The sequence below is a fragment of the Pan paniscus genome, chromosome 9 (genome assembly GCF_029289425.2).
Source record: "Pan paniscus chromosome 9, NHGRI_mPanPan1-v2.0_pri, whole genome shotgun sequence".
Classification (NCBI taxonomy): domain Eukaryota; kingdom Metazoa; phylum Chordata; class Mammalia; order Primates; family Hominidae; genus Pan; species Pan paniscus.
Window position 1 is genome coordinate 27,179,172 of NC_073258.2, and position 19,700 is coordinate 27,198,871.

Here is a 19,700-nt window from a genome sequence, read left to right on the forward strand (position 1 = left end):
CTTTGTTTTCTTCCTCAGAATAAAAGCTTGAAAAACAAACTCTTGTCAGGAAACAAGCTCTGTGGCATTCACGCAGAAGAGGTGAGTAAATTTTTGCTGCTTCTAGCTTTAACCAGATAAAAACAGTATTATTGTTAGATTTTTGTTCAACTCAGACATCTGGTAACTCTTTTTCCTCCTAATACAAATGCCAATTTTTAAATAGAAAAATATAATATATTTTAAACCTTTCGGTATCTTTGTGTTTTAACATTGCAATAGCCAAAAGGAAAAAAAAAATTAACAAAGGCAGGTAATGGTCACCTTTGTAGATTTTTTTTTTCTGGATTTCTTCCTTATCTGGACTATCAGAACTTCCTTAATAGCAAATTACTGGGAGTCCACAAAATTTTCCTTTTTTTTTCCCCCTCTCTTGTACTTTCTATGTGATGTCTACAAAGTTTTGCAGTGGCAAGTGACTGTCAGAGTGAAGATTCCGGGCTTGTCCATAAACCATACAAAATCAATACATTCATTGGTTCTATTTGCTGTGTAGTAAAATTGTCTCATATATTTCTCAGGGGGAAATGTCATTCTGCTTAACATAGATTTAACTAAAATAATCATTTTTCTATATTTCTCATCTCCAAATCTATTCTTATGACTCTGTAATGTGAAAATGTAGCTCATATAAGCCTTAGTAGTATCAATGAAATAGGAATGATACTGTCATGATAAGTGATTGTTTATGACTCAAGGAGAGGAGACAAGAGTCACTGTTTTAGCTGCATCCTCCAAGAAGCACACACTAAGATATATTAAATGTGCGAGAAATATATTCAAGAAATAGCTTATGAATGATAAGGGACAGTCATGAGTGGCTTCATAACGTGATGAATGTCTTATACCTAAGAAGTAGAGGGAAGGAAGGAAGTTTAGCTGCAATGAGAAAAGTTGCTTACACAAGTTAAAACAAGTTTACCCTTTGTCTCAGAGTTGTCTAGAAGTAAGGCGAAGAGTTTCTAAAACAGCTCTATTGTCTTTAAATTATGGCATGACCATTGATTCAAAAATATCTTTTTCTGTCACTATCCTCTTCCAGCAGGAAGGAAAGGGAAGATAACCTGGTGAAGCACAAGCGTTGCTTCTCAGGAGTCCACCCAGGAAATAGTCTCTTCTATCTCATTGTACCCTATTTGCTAAAACTAGCTCACATGCTGAGCTAAGTTGAAGCGAGTCTGGAAAATGTCACTAGATCAGTGGTCCTGTGTCCAGCCCAAACTAAGATTTGTTAAAGAAGGTGAAAACTCTCCTTGAAAAACAAGAAAAAATCATTAACACGAATACAAAAAAAAAACATTAACACAAATACAAAATAACATGCAATGTAACAATCCATTTTATAATATCTTTCCTATAATATTATATATGGCATGAATAGAAGTGTTTAATACACAAAAACTAAAAGATGATGTTCCGTAGGATGAAAAATTAGCCTAAATGGTTTGTAGATCTGATCTAGTGTAGCATTTCATTTCTTTGTATTTTTCTATTTGAATACAAATAGACTTGTACATTGTTTATATTTCCTAGGTTTTGGAAATAGTATAAATGTGGTTTGTGCAGGTTGTGAGTATTACTTACAAGAGGGTAGCAAGGTAGAATGATGTTTTGAATAAGAAATATCTAGATTGAAGTTATATTCTGATATGATTTATATGTGTTCAGGGTTCACATGACACTCATGTATATGAAAGAGAGGAAGCTCCTATAAGAAATATCTGTGGTGCACAGAAGTAAAAATGGGCTTACCTTTATTGTTTAGTCTGTCAGTTCAAGAATAATTCGTATTTTTTCTTCATCTCAATGCCTTTGAGAATATATTATCCCTGAATTGTTAGATACTTCATGTATTAGTGTTGCCTAATATTGAAATGTATTGTTATGCCTACTATTGAAATGTATTGTAATAGGTTCATTGCAATTTATTTGCTGTATGTCATTACGTATTTATGGAATAAATTTAGAGCTTAACATTCTCGGTAATGGGGCAGGCATGTGTTTTTGTCTGTCACAATACAATTTCAAAACAATATGGTGGCAAATTTAATTATTTGATTCACCATCACTACCAAAAACAAAATACTAATATATTTTCTTGGTTAGGAGCTAAAATGGAGATTGCCTGTTAGATCAGTGACCCTCAACTGTCAGTATTCATAGAATAAAATATCTAAATCCCATTGACACCCAGAAGATTGCCATTGTTTTAATTTGCCAGAGGATAACATTCACAAGGGAAGCTACTATAAACACCATCTACCAAAATCATCACTCCTATTTTATCAAAGAAATGCTGTTTGAACATGAAATTATAGGAAGCAAAAATCTCAGACTGAAAGATAATCTCCTGAATGGGATAAAAAAGCTGAGCTAAAATATCCTATCATGGCTGCCTACTTTTTCATCTTCCTTGTCTTTTCTTATAGACAATGTTATCATTATTAGCAACTTTAATTTTGCTGTGAAATCTTCCTATGAAAACTTTATGACTCACAGTCACCAACATCTGGAACTGTATTTAAAATCACTAATTGTTTGAAGGTTATCCTTTTGATAATTTTAGCTTTTCAAAATGTTGCTAACAAGTTAAATAAAACAATCTAAGTGTTAACTGGGTTTTGAATTAATATATATTATAAAAAAGAGATGTACCCACCCAGAATGCATTTATTCTTTGCATAATCTTTCCTTAAATCCTCAGACAGGAAGTTGCTTTTTTGGTTTTTTTTTTTTTTTTTTTTTTTTTGAGACTGAGTCTCCCTCTGTTGCCCAGGCTGGAGTGCAGTGGCACGATCTAGGCTCACTGCAAGATCCGCCTCCCAGGTTCATGCCATTCTTCTGCGTCAGCCTCCTGAGTAGCTGGGACTATTGGACTATTAGCCCGCTACCACACCCAGCTAATTTTTTGTATTTTTAGTAGATACAGGGTTTCACTGTGTTAGCCAGGATGGTCTTGATCTCCTGACCTCGTGATCCACCTGCCTCGGCCTCCCAAAGTGCTGGGATTACAGGCATGAGCCACCGCACCCAGCCAGGATTTTGCTTTTAACTGAAAATTACAAGAGTGCTAGAAACAAAGAGATGAGTAACTGTGAGGAAAACCCCTAAAACATTTTTTTAAAAAAAAATATATATAATGATAGCAAAGCTCAAAAAAATCTAGTCATTCAAGGCCATGAAATGCAGAAGGTTTTATTGTAGTTCCTGAATGAATCATTGAATAATTGATGTTTTGATAATAATTCCAAGTTATGTGGAAAATTTTAAATGATATTCTGTACATTCAGAATATGCACTTTAATTATGTTTTAAAAATGAACACCTCAAATAGTTAAAAGGCAACCATTCTGACACTTGAAAGATAGAGCATCAATTATGTGGAAGAATTGACATGCAGTTTGGCAACTCATGTGCACCATATGTGGTAGTAATCTCCCACTCTCCATTGATATTCATCAACATTAGTTTGAGGGAAAAAAAAAAAAAAGAAGAAAGCCTGTTTTCCTGAGAAACCTGGTTGTAAACGAGTCCTGGACAGCAGATTGGAAAAGCAGGGAGAAAATGCCAGTCAACTGTGCATTTGAAATTGTGAGAGATATAATAAATTATTGTTTTCTAAAATCAGCAGCACAAAATAATGATAACCATGTAAAGCAGAATTATCTTAGACGGCCTCCCCAGCCATGTGGAATTGTGAGTCAATTAAACTCTTTCCTTTGTAAATTGCACAGTCTCAGGTATTTCTTTATAGCAGTGTGAGATCAGACTAATACAGTAAATTGGCACCACAGGGAATGGGGTGCTGCTGTAATGATACCTGAAAATGTGGAAGCGACTTTGGAACTGGCTAACAGGCAGAGGTTGGAACACTTTGGAGAGCTCAGAAAAAAACAAGAAGATGTGGGGTAGTTTGGAACTTCCTAGAGACTTGACAAATGGTTTGACCAAAATGCTGATAACGATGTGGACAATGAAGTCCAGGCTGAGGTGGTCTCAGATGGAGATGAAGAACTTGTTGGGAACTGGAACAAAGGTGATTCTTGCTATGCTGTAGCAAAGAGACTGTCAGCATTTTGCCCCTACCCTAGAGCTCTGTGGAACTTTGAACTTGTGAGAGATAATTTAGGGTAACTGGTGGAAGAAATTCATAAGCAGCAAAGTGTTCAAGAGGAAGTGGAGCATGAAAGTTTGGAAAATTTGCATACTGACAATGCAATAAAAAAAAAAGAAAGAAAGAAAACATTTTCTGGAGAGCAATTCAAGCCAAAGGCAGAAATTTGCATAAGTAATGAGGAGCCCAATGTTAATCACCAAGACAATGGGGAAAATGTCTCCAAGGGACGAGGAAACCTCCATGGCAGCCCTTCCCATCATATGCCCAGAGGTCTAGGAGGGAAAAATGGTGTCATGGGCTGGGTCCAGGGCCTCCCTGCTCCGTACAGCCTCTGGACATGATGCCCTGCATCCCGTCTGCTTCAGCTCCAGCTGTGGCTAAAAGGGGCCATGGTACAGCTCAGACCATTAATTCAGAGGGTGCAAGCACCAAGCCTTCGTGCCTTCCATGTGGTATTGAGCCTGTGGGCACACAGAAGTCAAGAATTGAGGTTTGGGAACCTCCGCCTACATTTCAGAGGATGTATGGAAATGCCTGGATGTCCAGGCAGAAATTTCCTGCAGGGGCGGAAGCCACATGGATAACCTCTTCTAGGGAAGTGCAGAAGGGAAATGTGGGTTTGGAGCTCTACACAGAGTCACCACCGCATCACTGCCTAGTGGAGCTGTGAGAAAAGAGAGCCACCGTCCTTCAGACTCCAGAATGGTAGATCCACTGACAACTTGCACCGTGCACCTGGAAAAGGCATGGGCACTCAATGCTAGCCCATGAAAGCAGCCAGGAGGGGGGCCGTACCTTGCAAATCCACAGGGTGCAGCTGCACAAGGCTATGCGAGTCCACCTCGTATATCAGCATAACCTGGATGTGAGACATGGAGTCAAAGGAGATAATTTTGGAACTTTAAGGTTTAATGACTGCACTATTGGCTTTCAGCATTGCATGGAGCCTGTGGCCCCTTTGTTTTGGCCAATTTCTTCATTTGGAATGGGTATATTTACCCAATGCCTGTACCCCCATTGTATCTGGGAAGTAACTAACTTGCTTCTATTTTACAGGCTCATAGGCAGAAGGGAATTGTGTTCTCAGATGAGATGTTGGATTTGGACTTTTGGGTTAAAGCTGGAATGAGTTAAGACTTTGGGGGACTGTTGGAAGGACTGTTTTGAAATGTGAGGACATGAGATTTGGGAGGGGCTGGAACAGAATGATGTGGTTTGGCTTTTTGTTTTTACCCAAATCTCACCTTGATTTGTAATCCCATAATCTCCACATTTCAAAGGAGGGTCCTGGTGGGAGGTAATTGAATTTTGGAGGCAGTTTCTCCCATGCTGTTCGCTTGATAGTGAGTGAGTTCTCAGGAGATCCAATGGTTTTTTAAGCATCTGGCATTTCCCCTGCTGGCACTCACTCTCTCTTCTGCCACCCTGTGAAGAGGTGCCTTCCACCATGATTATAAGTGTCCTGAGGCCTCCCCAGCCATGCAGAACTCGGAGTCAATTAAGCTTCTTTCCTTTATAAATTACACAGTCTCAGGTATTTCCTTACAGCAGTGTGAGAACAGACTAATACAGAGAGTAAATTAACATAATAAGACATAGATGCTGTACTTGAAATATTATTTTGAGTCACTTGGGAAGCTGAGGACAGACAGTGATGTAATAAATGTGATTCTGAAGTAGAAGAATAAAGTCAAGGTACTGAGGGTTCAATGTGAGTTTTCATTCATAAAAGCCATTGGCAACTAGGTACACTCAATCATGTCTTTTTTTTCTTCTTATGCATCATGCATTTCACCTTCAGTATCCATATCAAAAGAAAGGTGACTTTCTATGGAAATGAAAACAAATCAATTACCCTGTGAGAAACCATAAATTCTTGCTGCTGCTTTGTACAGAGTTAAGTGATACAGAATTATTAACATATCTCACTCTTAACTTACCCTTCCTTTCATTTCCTTTCTTTTCCTTTCGTTTCCTTTCCTTTCCTTCCTTTTCCCTCTCTTCCTTCCTCTCTTTCCTCCTCTTTCCTTCTTTTCCTCTCTCCCACTTCCTCTTTACCTCCCCCTTTCTCTCTCCTTCTCTTCCTGTCTCCTTTTCTTTTTTTTTAATTTTATTTCATTTTGTTTTCTTTTTGTTCTTTCTTGTTAACTTCCTGATTCAATGGATCATGAAATGCAGGTGTCTTATAATAGAAATATCTGTGAAAAAACTGTGTTTCCAATATTAGAACCTTGTAGTGGAGCATCATTGACAACAAATTCAAGTTTCCACTTGAATCAATCATACTTATAGCATTGAACAATGATTGAAAAATTATTGTGCCATTATAACACAGCTCCCACTTCACAAATTGAGTACATTGCATAATTAGAAATATTCTGGGGCTGGGCATGGTGGCTCACATCTGTAATCCGAGCACTTTGGGATGCTGAGGTGGGCAGATTGCCTGAGCTCAGGAGTTCGAGACAAGCCTGGACAACACAGTGAAACCCTGTCTCTACTAAAATGCAAAAAAAATTAGTCTGGTATGCTGGTGTGTGCCTGTAGTCCCAGCTACTCAGGAGGCTGAGGCAGGAGAATTGCTTGAACCAAGGAGGCGGAGGTTGCAGTGAGCTGAGAATGTGCCACTGCACTCCAGCCTGGGCAACAGAGCAAGACTCCATCTCAAGAAAAAAAAGTTCTGAATATTATAGAAAACTGAATCACAATAAACTTGCAGTTGGTTCAGTGGAAAACATATACATGCATTGTAAGCTTGGAAAATTATATTTCTACCATATAGGCAGACATTCTTTATTAAAAAAGGGCTTGTATATCAACACAGTTTACTAGCATGTAATAGTGACATAAGGATCATGGGTTTATTACCTACTGCAGCCAGCTGCTTTTAAAATTTAATTTCATCGAGATAAAATTTAATTTTATTGAGATTTATCTAGTTTAAGTGTACAGTCTGATGGATTTGACCAATGTATAGATTCAAAACATAGAATTTTTTCATTACCCTCCAAAATGTCTTCTTGCTATATTACACTGAATCTTCACCCCCACCCTCAGCCCATGTCAACTACTAAACTGATTTCTGTCCCTATTTGTTTGCCTTTTAGAATGTTTTCCAAATGGAATCGTACAAAATATAACTTCTAGTTACTGGATTCTTTCACATGGTATAATGCTTTTGAAATTTGTCCATGTTGTTCTGTAATTCAGTACTTCATTCCTTTTTCATTGCTCAGCAGTAGTCTAGTACTCCATGTCATGGATATACTACAATTTATCTCTTCATTTCTTATTAAACATATATGCTTTATCTAGCTTTTGGCTATTATGAATAAAGATGTCATAAGCATTTTTGTATGTGTTATAATTCTTCTTGGGTAATTACCTAGGACATATTGCAGTGTAATGCAATGTACATATGTTTAATTTTATCAGAAACTGTCAGTTTCCCCAAGTGATGATACTAATTTATAATTCCACTCAAATACATTTTAAGTATCAATTTTTCCTTCATGTGATCATGCTAATCTATTTATTTGTCTCTCTCTCTCTCTCTGTGTGTGTGTGTGTGTGTGTTATTGGTTATTGGTGGTAGTGGTTTTCTTTTTCTGTTTGTTTGTTTTTTGCCTGAGTAAAGAATCAGTACCTATAATTTTAGGTACAGAAATACAATAATCTGAAGTCCTTATATTTAATGTTAGTAATTGGGACTGTCCTGAAAAATTCAAAATACATCATCATAACTCTGTGACTTAAGGGACCGTAATTAAATGTGGTAGTCAAAGCAAACTGCTGAGAAAGATTTTCTTTTTAAGTATTTTCCTATTAGTGATGGCCCTCTTAAAAAGTGTATTGCTCTAAAATGCAAACAACATTCAGCTCAGCGTGTTAGTATTGTAGCAGCTTTTCTTGCTTCCGATCACATTTGCTTTTACCTGGACATATGTCAACTTCAAATTTATTCCAATTTAATTAAAAAAAAGTAATTGAAAATAAGTAGTAAAAAAATGAGGCATGCATATGTACAGATATAATTAGCATCTAAAATTAGATTGTTGGCCATGCCTGGGTGACAGAAATTTTGTGTGTTTAGTTGTGGATTGGAGGAAGAACAATAATCGACTTTCTTTAAATAACATTTTAAACAAGCTTCGGTTTTTCTCTTTCTGCCTAGGATGTCCAGAGGTCTGACTCTCAAAGCAGAGCTAAGGGTTTCTGCTTTACTTCTAAACTAGTTGGACTGTGCTTTGCTTGGCTGCAAAATGTATTCCTGTGAAGTCTGAAAGTATTTTAATCTTCAAGTTTGAAAATATAAATGAGTTACACAACTTATCCATGTTTTTGCCTTACAGTCAAAAAAAATCCAAGCCCAGCTGAAGGAGCTTCGTTATGGGAAGAAGGATTTATTATTTAAGGTGAGTCTCTTTTCTCTCTTTTTCCTGAAACTTGCTAGCCCAATACCTAAAATATCAAAAACATTATTTAGGTTAAATTTATTTTCTGGAATTTCTCATGAATTGGAGTTGCATTTGACTGCATTAGAAATACTTTGATTTTCTTGACAACTTAATTAATGGAGATAAGTGGAAGTATTATTTCCTACATTCATTCTTAATCAAAAGCATGCCTCATTCCAGCAGGTTAGGAGTGTATAAAACAAATCCTGGTTCCCCAGAGTTCATGAGCTGCAGATATTAAGCTGAGAGACTTACACAAAGGTAGATCATACAAGGACTTTTGAATCTTTTAAATTTATTTTTCAAATCAGAATTTTAGAAAGAAATGTTAGAAGACAATGAGACAGTTCAGTAATATTCAGTGTTTTACTTGTATGTAATATGCCAGTTGAATATAGATTAGTAATGCATCAACTTTCAGGTATTATCAAGATCAGGACTTGCTGAAAGTTTTTATGACTTAAAATATGAGATATATTGTATGTAAACCTTGTTATTTCATGTTATTTTACATTTTATGAAATCAGGAGACCTGAATACAAAGGGACTATGAAGTTAGAATTAGAATTCCTTTAATGTATACAATACCCACAAAAACTGTTCTACTGTAGGACTTTTATTAACTCAAATAACAAAAGGGCCAGAAGCATGACAATGTTATGATTTATTTCATAGCTCAACAGTGTCAACAAACCTCAGGTTTGTTTTTCATTGTCCTCTACATCACTCCATATAACAACCCTCAACTTACTGACTTATTCTAAACCTTGGTTCCTCATAGAATCATGATGGTCGCTAAAGATATACATATTGTGTCTTCATCAAACTATGTACACAATCAAAGCAGAAAAAGGAGGCATTTGTCCTTCAAGGTCATTATTTTTTATGAAAGAGGAGAATTTTTCGAGAAGATTCTCCAAACTAGATTATGCATCCATGCAAAGGTAAAACCTTAGCATTTTTAGCAATTTTAGATTCTATTGTGAAAGACTGTTTCTTTTACAGATAAGTAATAGAAAGGAAGTTGCTGTGGGAGGCAGCCAGTGGTTCCTGCTATAATGTATTCATTCACTCATCCTGATGGCAGCACACTTATCTCATTTACCTACTAATATATCAGCAGTGCACAGTTTAAGTCTTGAATAAACATATGTTGATGATAGATAGATAGATAGATAGATAGATAGATAGATAGATAGAGATGTCAAGGAAGTAGACAATAGAAACTCAACTATTAGGTTGGTGCAAGAGTAATTGAGGTTCTTGCCATTAAAAAAAAATGGTAAAAAACCACAATTACTCTTGCACCAACCTAATAGCACAAAAGTATCTATTACCACAGACATTCAGCCATGCACCTTTGAAAATGAGTCGACAAACTGGTGAACCCTGAGATGAGTAGTAGATTCTATTTCACATACTTTCCCCTTAGGATATGTTCAATTTTGAATAGATTTTATTTTATTTTATTTTATTTTATTTTATTTTATTTTATTTTATTTTTTATTTATTTATTTATTTTTTTTGTAAATGTAGACTTTGAAGAAGTAATGCTTGCTGTCAAAGCATTTACATTTCATCCTAAAAATAATGACACATGCTGGCACTTGCAAGGCATAATGATGAATTAGGTGTCCTTATTAATGCTTGAGAGCTGCCTTTAGCTTGGAAGAGGCTTTTAGCTGAAGTACAAATCCTTCACTAAAGATAGAGGTGAGGCCTAACTGTTAGGTGCCCAGAGACTTGAGTTACTTTATATCCTCCTTGATTCCATTTGGAGCTGATATATTCTCTAGAATACCTAATCTCCATTTTAGTGCTCTTTTTATTTTTTATTTTTTTTATTTTCTTTTAAATTATACTTTAAGTTCTAGGGTACATGTTCACAATGTGCAGGTTTGTTACATATGTGTAAATGTGCCTTGTTGGTGTGCTGCACCCATTAACTCGTCATTTACATTAAGTATATTTCCTAATGCTATCCCTCCCCCCTCCTGCCACCCTGCAACAGGCTATGGTGTGTGATGTTCCCCTTCCTGTGTCCACATGTTCTCACTGTTCAGTTCCCACCTATGAGTGAGAACATGTGGTGTTTGGTTTTTTGTCCTTGAGATAGTATGCTGAGAATGATACTTTCCAGCTTCATCCATGTCCCTACAAAGAACATGAACTCATCCTTTTATATGGCTGCATAGTATTCCATGGTGTGTATGTGCCACATTTTCTTAATCCAGTCCATCATCGATGGACATTTGGGTTGGTTCCAAGTCCTTGCTATTGGGAATAGTGACACCATAAACATACGTGTGCATGTGTCTTTATAGCAGCATGATTTATGATCCTTTGGGTATATACCCAGTAATGGGATGGCTGGGTCAAATGGTATTTCTAGTTCTAGATCATTGAGGAATGGCCACACTGTCTTCCAAGTGGTTGAACTAGTTGACCACTAGTGTTAAAGTGTCCCTATTTCTCCACATCCTCTCCAGCACCTGTTGTTTCCTGACTTTTTAATGATCGCCATTCCAACTGGTGTAAGATGGTATCTCATTGTGGTTTTGATTTGCATTTCTCTGATGGCCAGTGATGATGAGCATTTTTTCATGTGTCTGTTGGCTGTGTAAGTGTCTTCTTTTGAGAAGTGTCTGTTCATATCCTTTGCCCAATTTTGATGGGGTTGTTTGTTTTTTTCTTGTAAATTTGTTTGAGTTCTTTGTAGATTCTGAATATTAGCCCTTTGACAGATGAGTAGATTGCAAAAATTTTCTCCCATTCTGTAGGTTCCCTGTTCACTTTGATGGTAGTTTCTTTTGCTGTGCAGAAGCTTTTTAGTTTGATTAGATCCCATTTGTCAATTTTGGCTTTTGTTGCCATTGCTTTTGGTGTTTTAGACATGAAGTCCTTGCCCATGCCTATGTCCTGAATGGTATTGCCTAGGTTTTCTTCTAGGATTTTTATGGTTTTAGGTCTGACATGTAAGTCTTTAATCCATCTTGAATTAATTTTTCTGTAAGGTGTAAGGAAGGGATCCAGTTTTAGCTTTCTACATATGGCTAGGCAATTTTCCCAGCACCATTTATTAAATAGGGAATCTTTTCCCCATTTCTTGTTTTTGTCAGGTTTGTCAAAGATCAGATGGTTGTAGATGTGTGGTATTATTTCTGAGGGCTCTGTTCTGTTCCATTGGTCTATATCTCTGTTTTGGTACCAGTACCATGCTGTTTTGGTTACTGTAGCCTTGTAGTATAACTTGAAGTCAGGTAGCATGATGCCTCCAGCTTTGTTCTTTTGGCTTAGGATTGACTTGGCGATGCGGGCTCTTTTTTGGTTCCATATGAACTTTAAAGTATTTTTTTCCAATTCTATGAAGAAAGTCATTGGTAGCTTGCTGGGGATGGCATTGAATCTGTAAATTACCTTGGGCAGTATGGCCATTTTCATGATGTTGATTCTTCCTACCCATGAGCATGGAATGCTCTTCCATTTGTTTGTATCCTCTTTTATTTCGTTGAGCAGTGGTTTGTAACTCTCCTTGAAGAGGTCCTTCACATCCCTTGTAAGTTGGATTCCTAGGTATTGTATTCTCTTTGAAGCAATTGTGAATCAGAGTTCACTCCTGATTTGGCTCTCTGTCTGTTATTGGTGTATAAAAATGCTTGTGATTTTTGGACATTGATTTTGCATCCTGAGACTTTGCTGAAGTTGCTTATCAGCTTAAGGAGATTTTGCGCTGAGACGATGGGGTTTTCTAGATATACAATCATGTCATCTGCAAAGAGGGATAATTTGACTTCCTCTTTTCCTAATTGAATACCCTTTATTTCTTTCTCCTGCCTGATTGCCCTGGCCAGAACTTCCAACACTATGTTGAATAGGAGCGGTGAGAGAGGGCATCCCTCTCTTGTGCCGATTTTCAGAGGGAATGCTTCCAGTTTTTGCCGATTCAGTATGATATTGGCTGTGGGTTTGCCGCATGATTATCTCAATAGATGCAGAAAAGGCCTTTGACAAAATTCAACAGTGCTTCATGCTAAAAACTCTCAATAAATTAGGTATTGATGGGATGGTATCTCAAAATAATAAGAGCTATTTGTGACAAACCCACAGCCAAAATCATGCTCTTTTTAGATTTGACAAATGTACTTCTTTTTTAAAAAAAAATCCTAAATATTATTTATCATTGAAGAAAAATTTCAAAAAAGTGTCAAAAAATATAAAGCCAAACTTAAAATCCCGTGACCAGAACAAATGCAAACAATATTTTGACAAATTTCATATTTCTGTCTAGTTCCCTTTGTATGAATTATATCTGCCTGGTGATTGATATATATACACATATATCTCCATTGCAATATATATATATATATATATAGAACATATATATAGAACATATATATAGAACGTATATAGTTATATAGAACATATATAGATATATAGATATATAGAACATATATAGATATATATATGTTCTTTATATATATTCATAATATATATTATATATAAGTATATATATTATATATTATGAATATATATTGTATATGTTATATATTATATATATTTAATATATATTCATAATATATAATATATATTCACAATATATAATATATATAATATATAATATATTCACAATATATAATATATATAATATATAATACATATTCATAATATATAATATATATAATATATTCATAATATATATAATATATAATATATATTCATAATATATTATATATACTTATATATAATATATATTCATAATACATAATATATACTTATATATAATATATATTCTTTATATATTCATAATCTATATATTCTTTATATATATACTTTATATATATTCTTTATATAGATTCATAATTTGCAATTTAAATACACAAGGATAGCTTTTAATTTTATATAGATATACCAAAGGTTACTTAACCTTTCACTTATGTGTAGGTATGTTTATACACGCATACATATATATATATAATGATTTAATTTTACATTATGATGAAAAATACTTTCTTATTTTTAACTTGAGTTATAGTTTTTATGAAACATGTATCTAACTATCAAGTAGTTCATGAAAATTATTTTAAAATATTAATTATTGCTACCTAGTACAGGTGATTTTCAAAAGAAATATAGTAGTTTACTCTCCCATCAGTACAATAATAACAAGAAAAATGTTGAATTTAAGATTATTTTGTACTGGATGTTTTATTAAAGAAACAAAAATAAATAATTGGTTAGCTAAGAAATTTTATGAATGAATAAGTGCTACACAACCGTGACAAGTTGTATTGCTTTAAGAGATTATAAAGTAAAATGATTATTTTGATTATAAATTTTATTATTGGATGGTTTAAAGATTTAAGTCACTTTATTTTCTTTGCTTACTTTTTTTGGGGAGGTAGGGGTAATTAAAAACAATGTTTACAATACTCCCAAATCACAAAAAATTCAATCTATCAACTTCTCTGTTGAGATACATAATGGCAGACATTTTGATAGTTTTGTGATTGTGTTTGTTGTTTATTGAATAAAAACAATTTTAAATTACCATGTGTCATTCAGTGTTTGAAATAAAATGGTGGCTTAGTTAAATTACTGCTTCAGGGAATTGGTAGTCCAGTTATTAAAAATATACTATAGTGATACATTTGGCCCTGTGTATTGGTACTTTCTATATCCATACAACTGTGAATCAAAAATATTTGAACGAAATTTAATTCAGCAATCTCACTATTGGGTATCTACTCCCCAAAAAAGAAATAATTAAATCAAAACTTATCTGCACTCACAGGTTTATCACAGTACTATTCACAGTAGGAAATATACAGAATCAATTGTAATATTCATCGACAGATAATGATAAAGAAATGTGGCATATGTACACATACGGAATGCTATTCAACTATAAAAAATAAAATCATGTCTTTTGCAGCAATACAGGTGAAACTGGAGGCCATTATCTTAATTAAGTGAAACAACCCAGATACAGACATAAAAAAGAAAAAACCTGCATGTTCTCACTTAAAAATGGAAGCTAAATAATGTGTACACATGGACATAGAGTATGGAATGATGGATAATGAATACTCAGAAGGGTTGTGGGGAAGGAAGGGACTGGAAGATGAGAAATTATTTAATGTGTATCATGTACATTATTTGAGTGATGGATACACTGAAAGCCCAGACATCACCACAATGCAATATATTCATGTAACAAAATTGCACTTACACCCCTTAAATGTGTACACATGGACATAGAGTATGGAATGATGGATAATGAATACTCAGAAGGGTTGTGGGGAAGGAAGGGACTGGAAGATGAGAAATTATTTAATGTGTATCATGTACATTATTTGAGTGATGGATACACTGAAAGCCCAGACATCACCACAATGCAATATATTCATGTAACAAAATTGCACTTACACCCCTTAAATGTGTACACATGGACATAGAGTATGGAATGATGGATAATGAATACTCAGAAGGGTTGTGGGGAAGGAAGGGACTGGAAGATGAGAAATTATTTAATGTGTATCATGTACATTATTTGAGTGATGGATACACTGAAAGCCCAGACATCACCACAATGCAATATATTCATGTAACAAAATTGCACTTACACCCCTTAAATGTATACAAATAAAAAATAAAATATTTTTAAAAACACATAAAAATAATATATCCATTAAAAATAATACAGTAGAAATACAATATTTACATAGCACTTACTTTGTATTAGGTATTGATATGGCTTTGATGACTGGAGGAGCACAAGGGTTCTTGGTCTCCCACTGATAGGATTAATGACAGGGACACAGGTGGAGTGGTTTTAGGAATGAAAAGTTTAATAGGCAAGAAAGAAGAAAGAAAGAAGAAAACAGCTCCCCCATACAGAGACAGAGGGAGGGGGGCTCGGAACAAAGAGGAACCACATGTGCGGCAGAAAAGTGGTTGCTTATATTGGGATGCTGGAGGAGGCGGTGTTTTGTTTGCACAGGGCCCAGGGGATTGGTTTGACCAGGTGTGTCATTTATGTAGCTTCCAGAAACGTGGCCCTCCCACCTTAGTCCTTTAATATGCAAATGAGGGTCGCCATGATGTTCTGAACACCTGGTGTTATCTGGAGGTGGCCATTACACTTGGCACAGGTGGCGACAAGGAGAAGATGGCAGGAATTGCCATGTTGTCCATGTTAGGTGGACCTACTTTCTAATCGCCGGCATTTGCCTATTACAGCTTGCCAGCCTGGCTTTTAAAGCCGCATTTTTGTTAGAAAAGAAATGGTTTGGGGGTTACTTTTTATTACAGGAAAATTTCCACTGAGAACCTTTACCCTTACTTTCTCCCTAAAAATTATTTCTTAATAACTCCTATATTAGTATTATATGCAATCTAGGCATTGAAACATATACAGGAAGATGTGCATATATTAAATGCATACAATATGTCATTTTAAATATGAGATTTGAACGTCTACAGATTTTGGTGTCCGTGGAGTTCCTGGAAGCAATTCCCTGTGTAACCAAAGGAGTACCGTATATATTTAGCGTTTTTACTTTACTCAGGTCTGTAATGTGTCACTTCATTTGACCCTCACCACAACCCCTATGAGAGAGGAAAATTTATGTGATCTCTTTCACAGTGAAAGAATTGAAGTCTAGAGGAATTTGACATTTGTGGCCACTAACATGTTTACCTGTAAAGCATTTTTACTAGCAGAGTGAAGCTATCGCCATGGATATTAATTATTTTTTTTTAAGTGGAGCTGACCTGTTGGGGCATCATGAATTAAGTACATTTGCAGGGTTTTATACTTAGTCCTTTGATAACTATCCCTATAGCATATGTTTTTATCATTGGATCAAAATACTGTCTTAATTGTTCTGGAATGTGTGGTGATAGACTAGATGCACTCATTCCTGCTGAAATTCAGACACCACAGTGGCATGTGTCATCATTGTTATTTTCTCTAAATCTAGAGGTATTTAACTTGGTACCTCTATTGTCATCTGCTCTTGAAGAGAGGGCATTGCAACCTGAATTTCCATGTATGTATAACAGAGTGTCAGATTATTTCCTGATGATTCCAGATATCTATAAGGGAATTTTGTAAAGTAGTTTTTCCTTAATTTTTAAACTCTTGAGTAATTTAATTTTTGTGCATCTGTCTCATTAATTTAAACTTATGTCATCCACATGTTAAACTAATTTTTAATGAGCAAAATGCTTTTCAGTGCCATTTACTTCTAACAAGTGTGAATTTATTTCCAGTTAAATGAGGTTTGGTGCCAAAATGTAGACAACTTACAAATGAGGTGTGAGGCGTTAACAATATTATTTTCTTACATGATTCCAGAAGCTGTAAGCTTGTCAAATCACATTCATTTGTGCGTCAAAATAATTATATGAGTCAGACAGGGAAGATAATATTGTTATCTTATGGATTAGAAAACCAAGACCCAGAGAAGTTATAAGAGTTTTCTGAAATTATGGGACTAGCAAGTGGCATGGTTATATCTTTTTTTTTTTTTTTTTTTTTTTTTAGAGGGAGTCTCGCTCCATTGCCCAGGCTGGAGTGCAGTGGCACGATCTCGGCTTACTGAAAGCTCCGCCTCCCGGGTTCATGCCATTCTCCTGCCTCAGCCTCCTGAGTAGCTGGGATTACAGGCGCCCGCCACCACGCCTAGCTAATTTTTTGTATTTTTGGTAGAGACGCGGTTTCAAGGTTTTAGCCAGGATGGTCTCGATCTCCTGACCTCGTGATCCGCCTGCTTCGGCCTCCCAAAGTTCTGGGATGACCGGCGTGAGCCACCGCGCCCGGCCGGCACAGTTATATCTTAATCGAAGTATTTTGATTCCACGATATCGTATTTTTCCTAGCTTAATTTCTACTTTGTATTTTAAGGTGATTTACAGATGATATCTTTTAGAAGTCATTTCTTCTAATGTACTCAAAGATCTGTGAAAGAAAAATCAAAATCTTCGGTCCCCAAACTCAATTTGCCAAAGGAAAAAGTCAAACTTGAAAACTGAGTCTCTCCAAACTGCCTCCCATTTTGTCTTGAAGCCATAGCTACAAAGACAGGATTCGGCTGGGCGCGGTGGCTCACGCCTGTAATCCTGGCACTTTGGGAGGCCGAGGTGGGGGGATCACCTGAGGTCAGGAGATTGAGACCATCCTGGTCAACACGGTGAAACATCGTCTCTATTAAAAATACAAAAATTAGCTGGGCTTGGTGGCGCATGCCTGTAGTCCCAACTACTTGGGAGGCTGAGGCAGGAGTATCACTTGAATCCGGGAGGCAGAGGTTGCAGTGAGCCAAGATTGCGCCACTGCACTCCAGCCTGGCACAGACGAGAAAAAAAGACAGGCTACAAACTTCCCCAGGGTGCTCCCTCTCAATGTGCTCACAAGATAATTCCTTGTGGGCCCCAAGGTCTTTATCCTAAAATGGTTGAAAGTCACCCTGACAATGTAAATGAATAGCTTATTTTCACAGGTAAGGGACAAAAATAGGACTAGGAGTCATCTCTCAGCTCACTTGAGATGAATTCATATTTTGCTGCTTCCTCTACTCTGTGTTTACTTTATCTTAAGTAAAAATGCAGATTCACTAAGAAGGAGATGAATACCTCGTTGACTGTTATTCTACCCTCTCTTCGTTTAAAATATGGATTCAGTGAGGGCTGATCAAAGCCTCAAAAGAATGCAACTGCTTGCCCTCCACACCCAGCCCCCACTCCCCGGCTTTTTTTTTTTTTTTTAAATTGAGACGGAGTCTCATTTTGTCGCCAGGCTGGAGTGCAGTGGTGTGGTCTCGGCTCACTGCAACCTCTGCCTCCCGCGTTCAAGTGATTCTCCTGCCTCAGCCTCCCAAGTAGCTGGGACTACAGGCACGTGCCACCACGCCCAGTTAATTTTTGTATTTTTAGTAGAGATGGGGTTTCACCATGTTGGCAAGGATGGTCTCGGTCTCCTGACCTGAGGTGATTTGCCTGCCTCTGCCTCCCAAAGTGCTGGGATTACAGGCGAGAGCCACCGCACCCAGCCCGCTTGCCCCTTTTATTTACTCTCCCCTTTTTACTTTCCTCTTTACTGCCCGTTCCTGCCCGTCGAATGTTGAAATCTCCCAAATGCTGTTTGGAAGAAGCACAGATCACAGATGTTCCTGTGATTTTATGATCCTTTTTCCTGGACATTTACTCAACCTTGGCAAAATCCACCCATAAATCAAAAAGTATATGAGACTGGTTTCAATTAATTTAGAAGTTTATTTTGCCAAGGTTAAGGACATACCTGTGACACAGCCTTAGAAAATCCTGAGAATGTGTGCTCAAGGTGGTTGAGCTACAGCTTGGTTTTATACATTTTAGGGAGATATAATACATACATGTAAGATGTTCATTGGTTCAGTTCAGAAAGGTGGAACAACTTGAAGCTTAGGCTAGGGAGATGATAGGTGGATTTAAAGATTTCCTGATTGGCAATTGGTTAAAAGAGTTTATCTAAAGACCTGGAATCAACAGAAGTCAGTGTCAATGTTAAGATAAGGGTTTGTGGATACTAAATTTTTAAATATGCAGATGAAGCCTCTATGTAGCAGGATTCAGAGAGAATAGATTGTAAAAGTCTATCAAACTTATGATGTCAAACTCTTAGTTAATTCTCTCCTGGCTCAGAAAAAAAAATCTGGAAAGGGAAAAGGATTCTTTACAGAATATAGATTTTTCCCCACAATAGACAGCTTTGCATGGCCATTTCAAAATATGTCAAAGAAATATATTTTGTGGTAAAATATTTTAATTTATTTCAGGGCCTACTATTTATCATGTTGGTATCTCTTATTGCTACAAAGAGTCTGCTTTGCCAGTCTTAAGGTTTCTATTTTAGTGGTAAATGCTGGACAGCTATGCCTGGATTTCAACAGGAAGAGAGGATAATGAGGCATGTCTGACCCCCACCTTCTCATCTTGGCCTGAAATAATTTTTCAGGTTAATTTAGGAATGCCCTTGGCCAAAAGGAAAGTCCATTCAATTGGTCAGGGGGCTTAGAGTTTTATTTTTGGCTCCTATACTCTACCAG

The 19,700-nt window shown here is 36.2% G+C and overlaps 1 protein-coding gene across 6 annotated transcripts in view; it reads left to right on the top strand.

The window, feature by feature from the left end:
• Positions 1 to 19,700, top strand: part of LUZP2 (leucine zipper protein 2) — a 589,723-nt gene that overhangs the window by 417,424 nt on the left and 152,599 nt on the right. For all 6 annotated transcript variants that reach the window (XM_055094247.2, XM_034932301.3, XM_034932302.3 and 3 more), the window contains exons 6-7: positions 19 to 81; positions 8,509 to 8,571. In XM_055094247.2, coding sequence (XP_054950222.2) covers positions 19 to 81; positions 8,509 to 8,571 — 126 coding nt within the window. The remainder of the gene's footprint in view (positions 1 to 18; positions 82 to 8,508; positions 8,572 to 19,700) is intronic.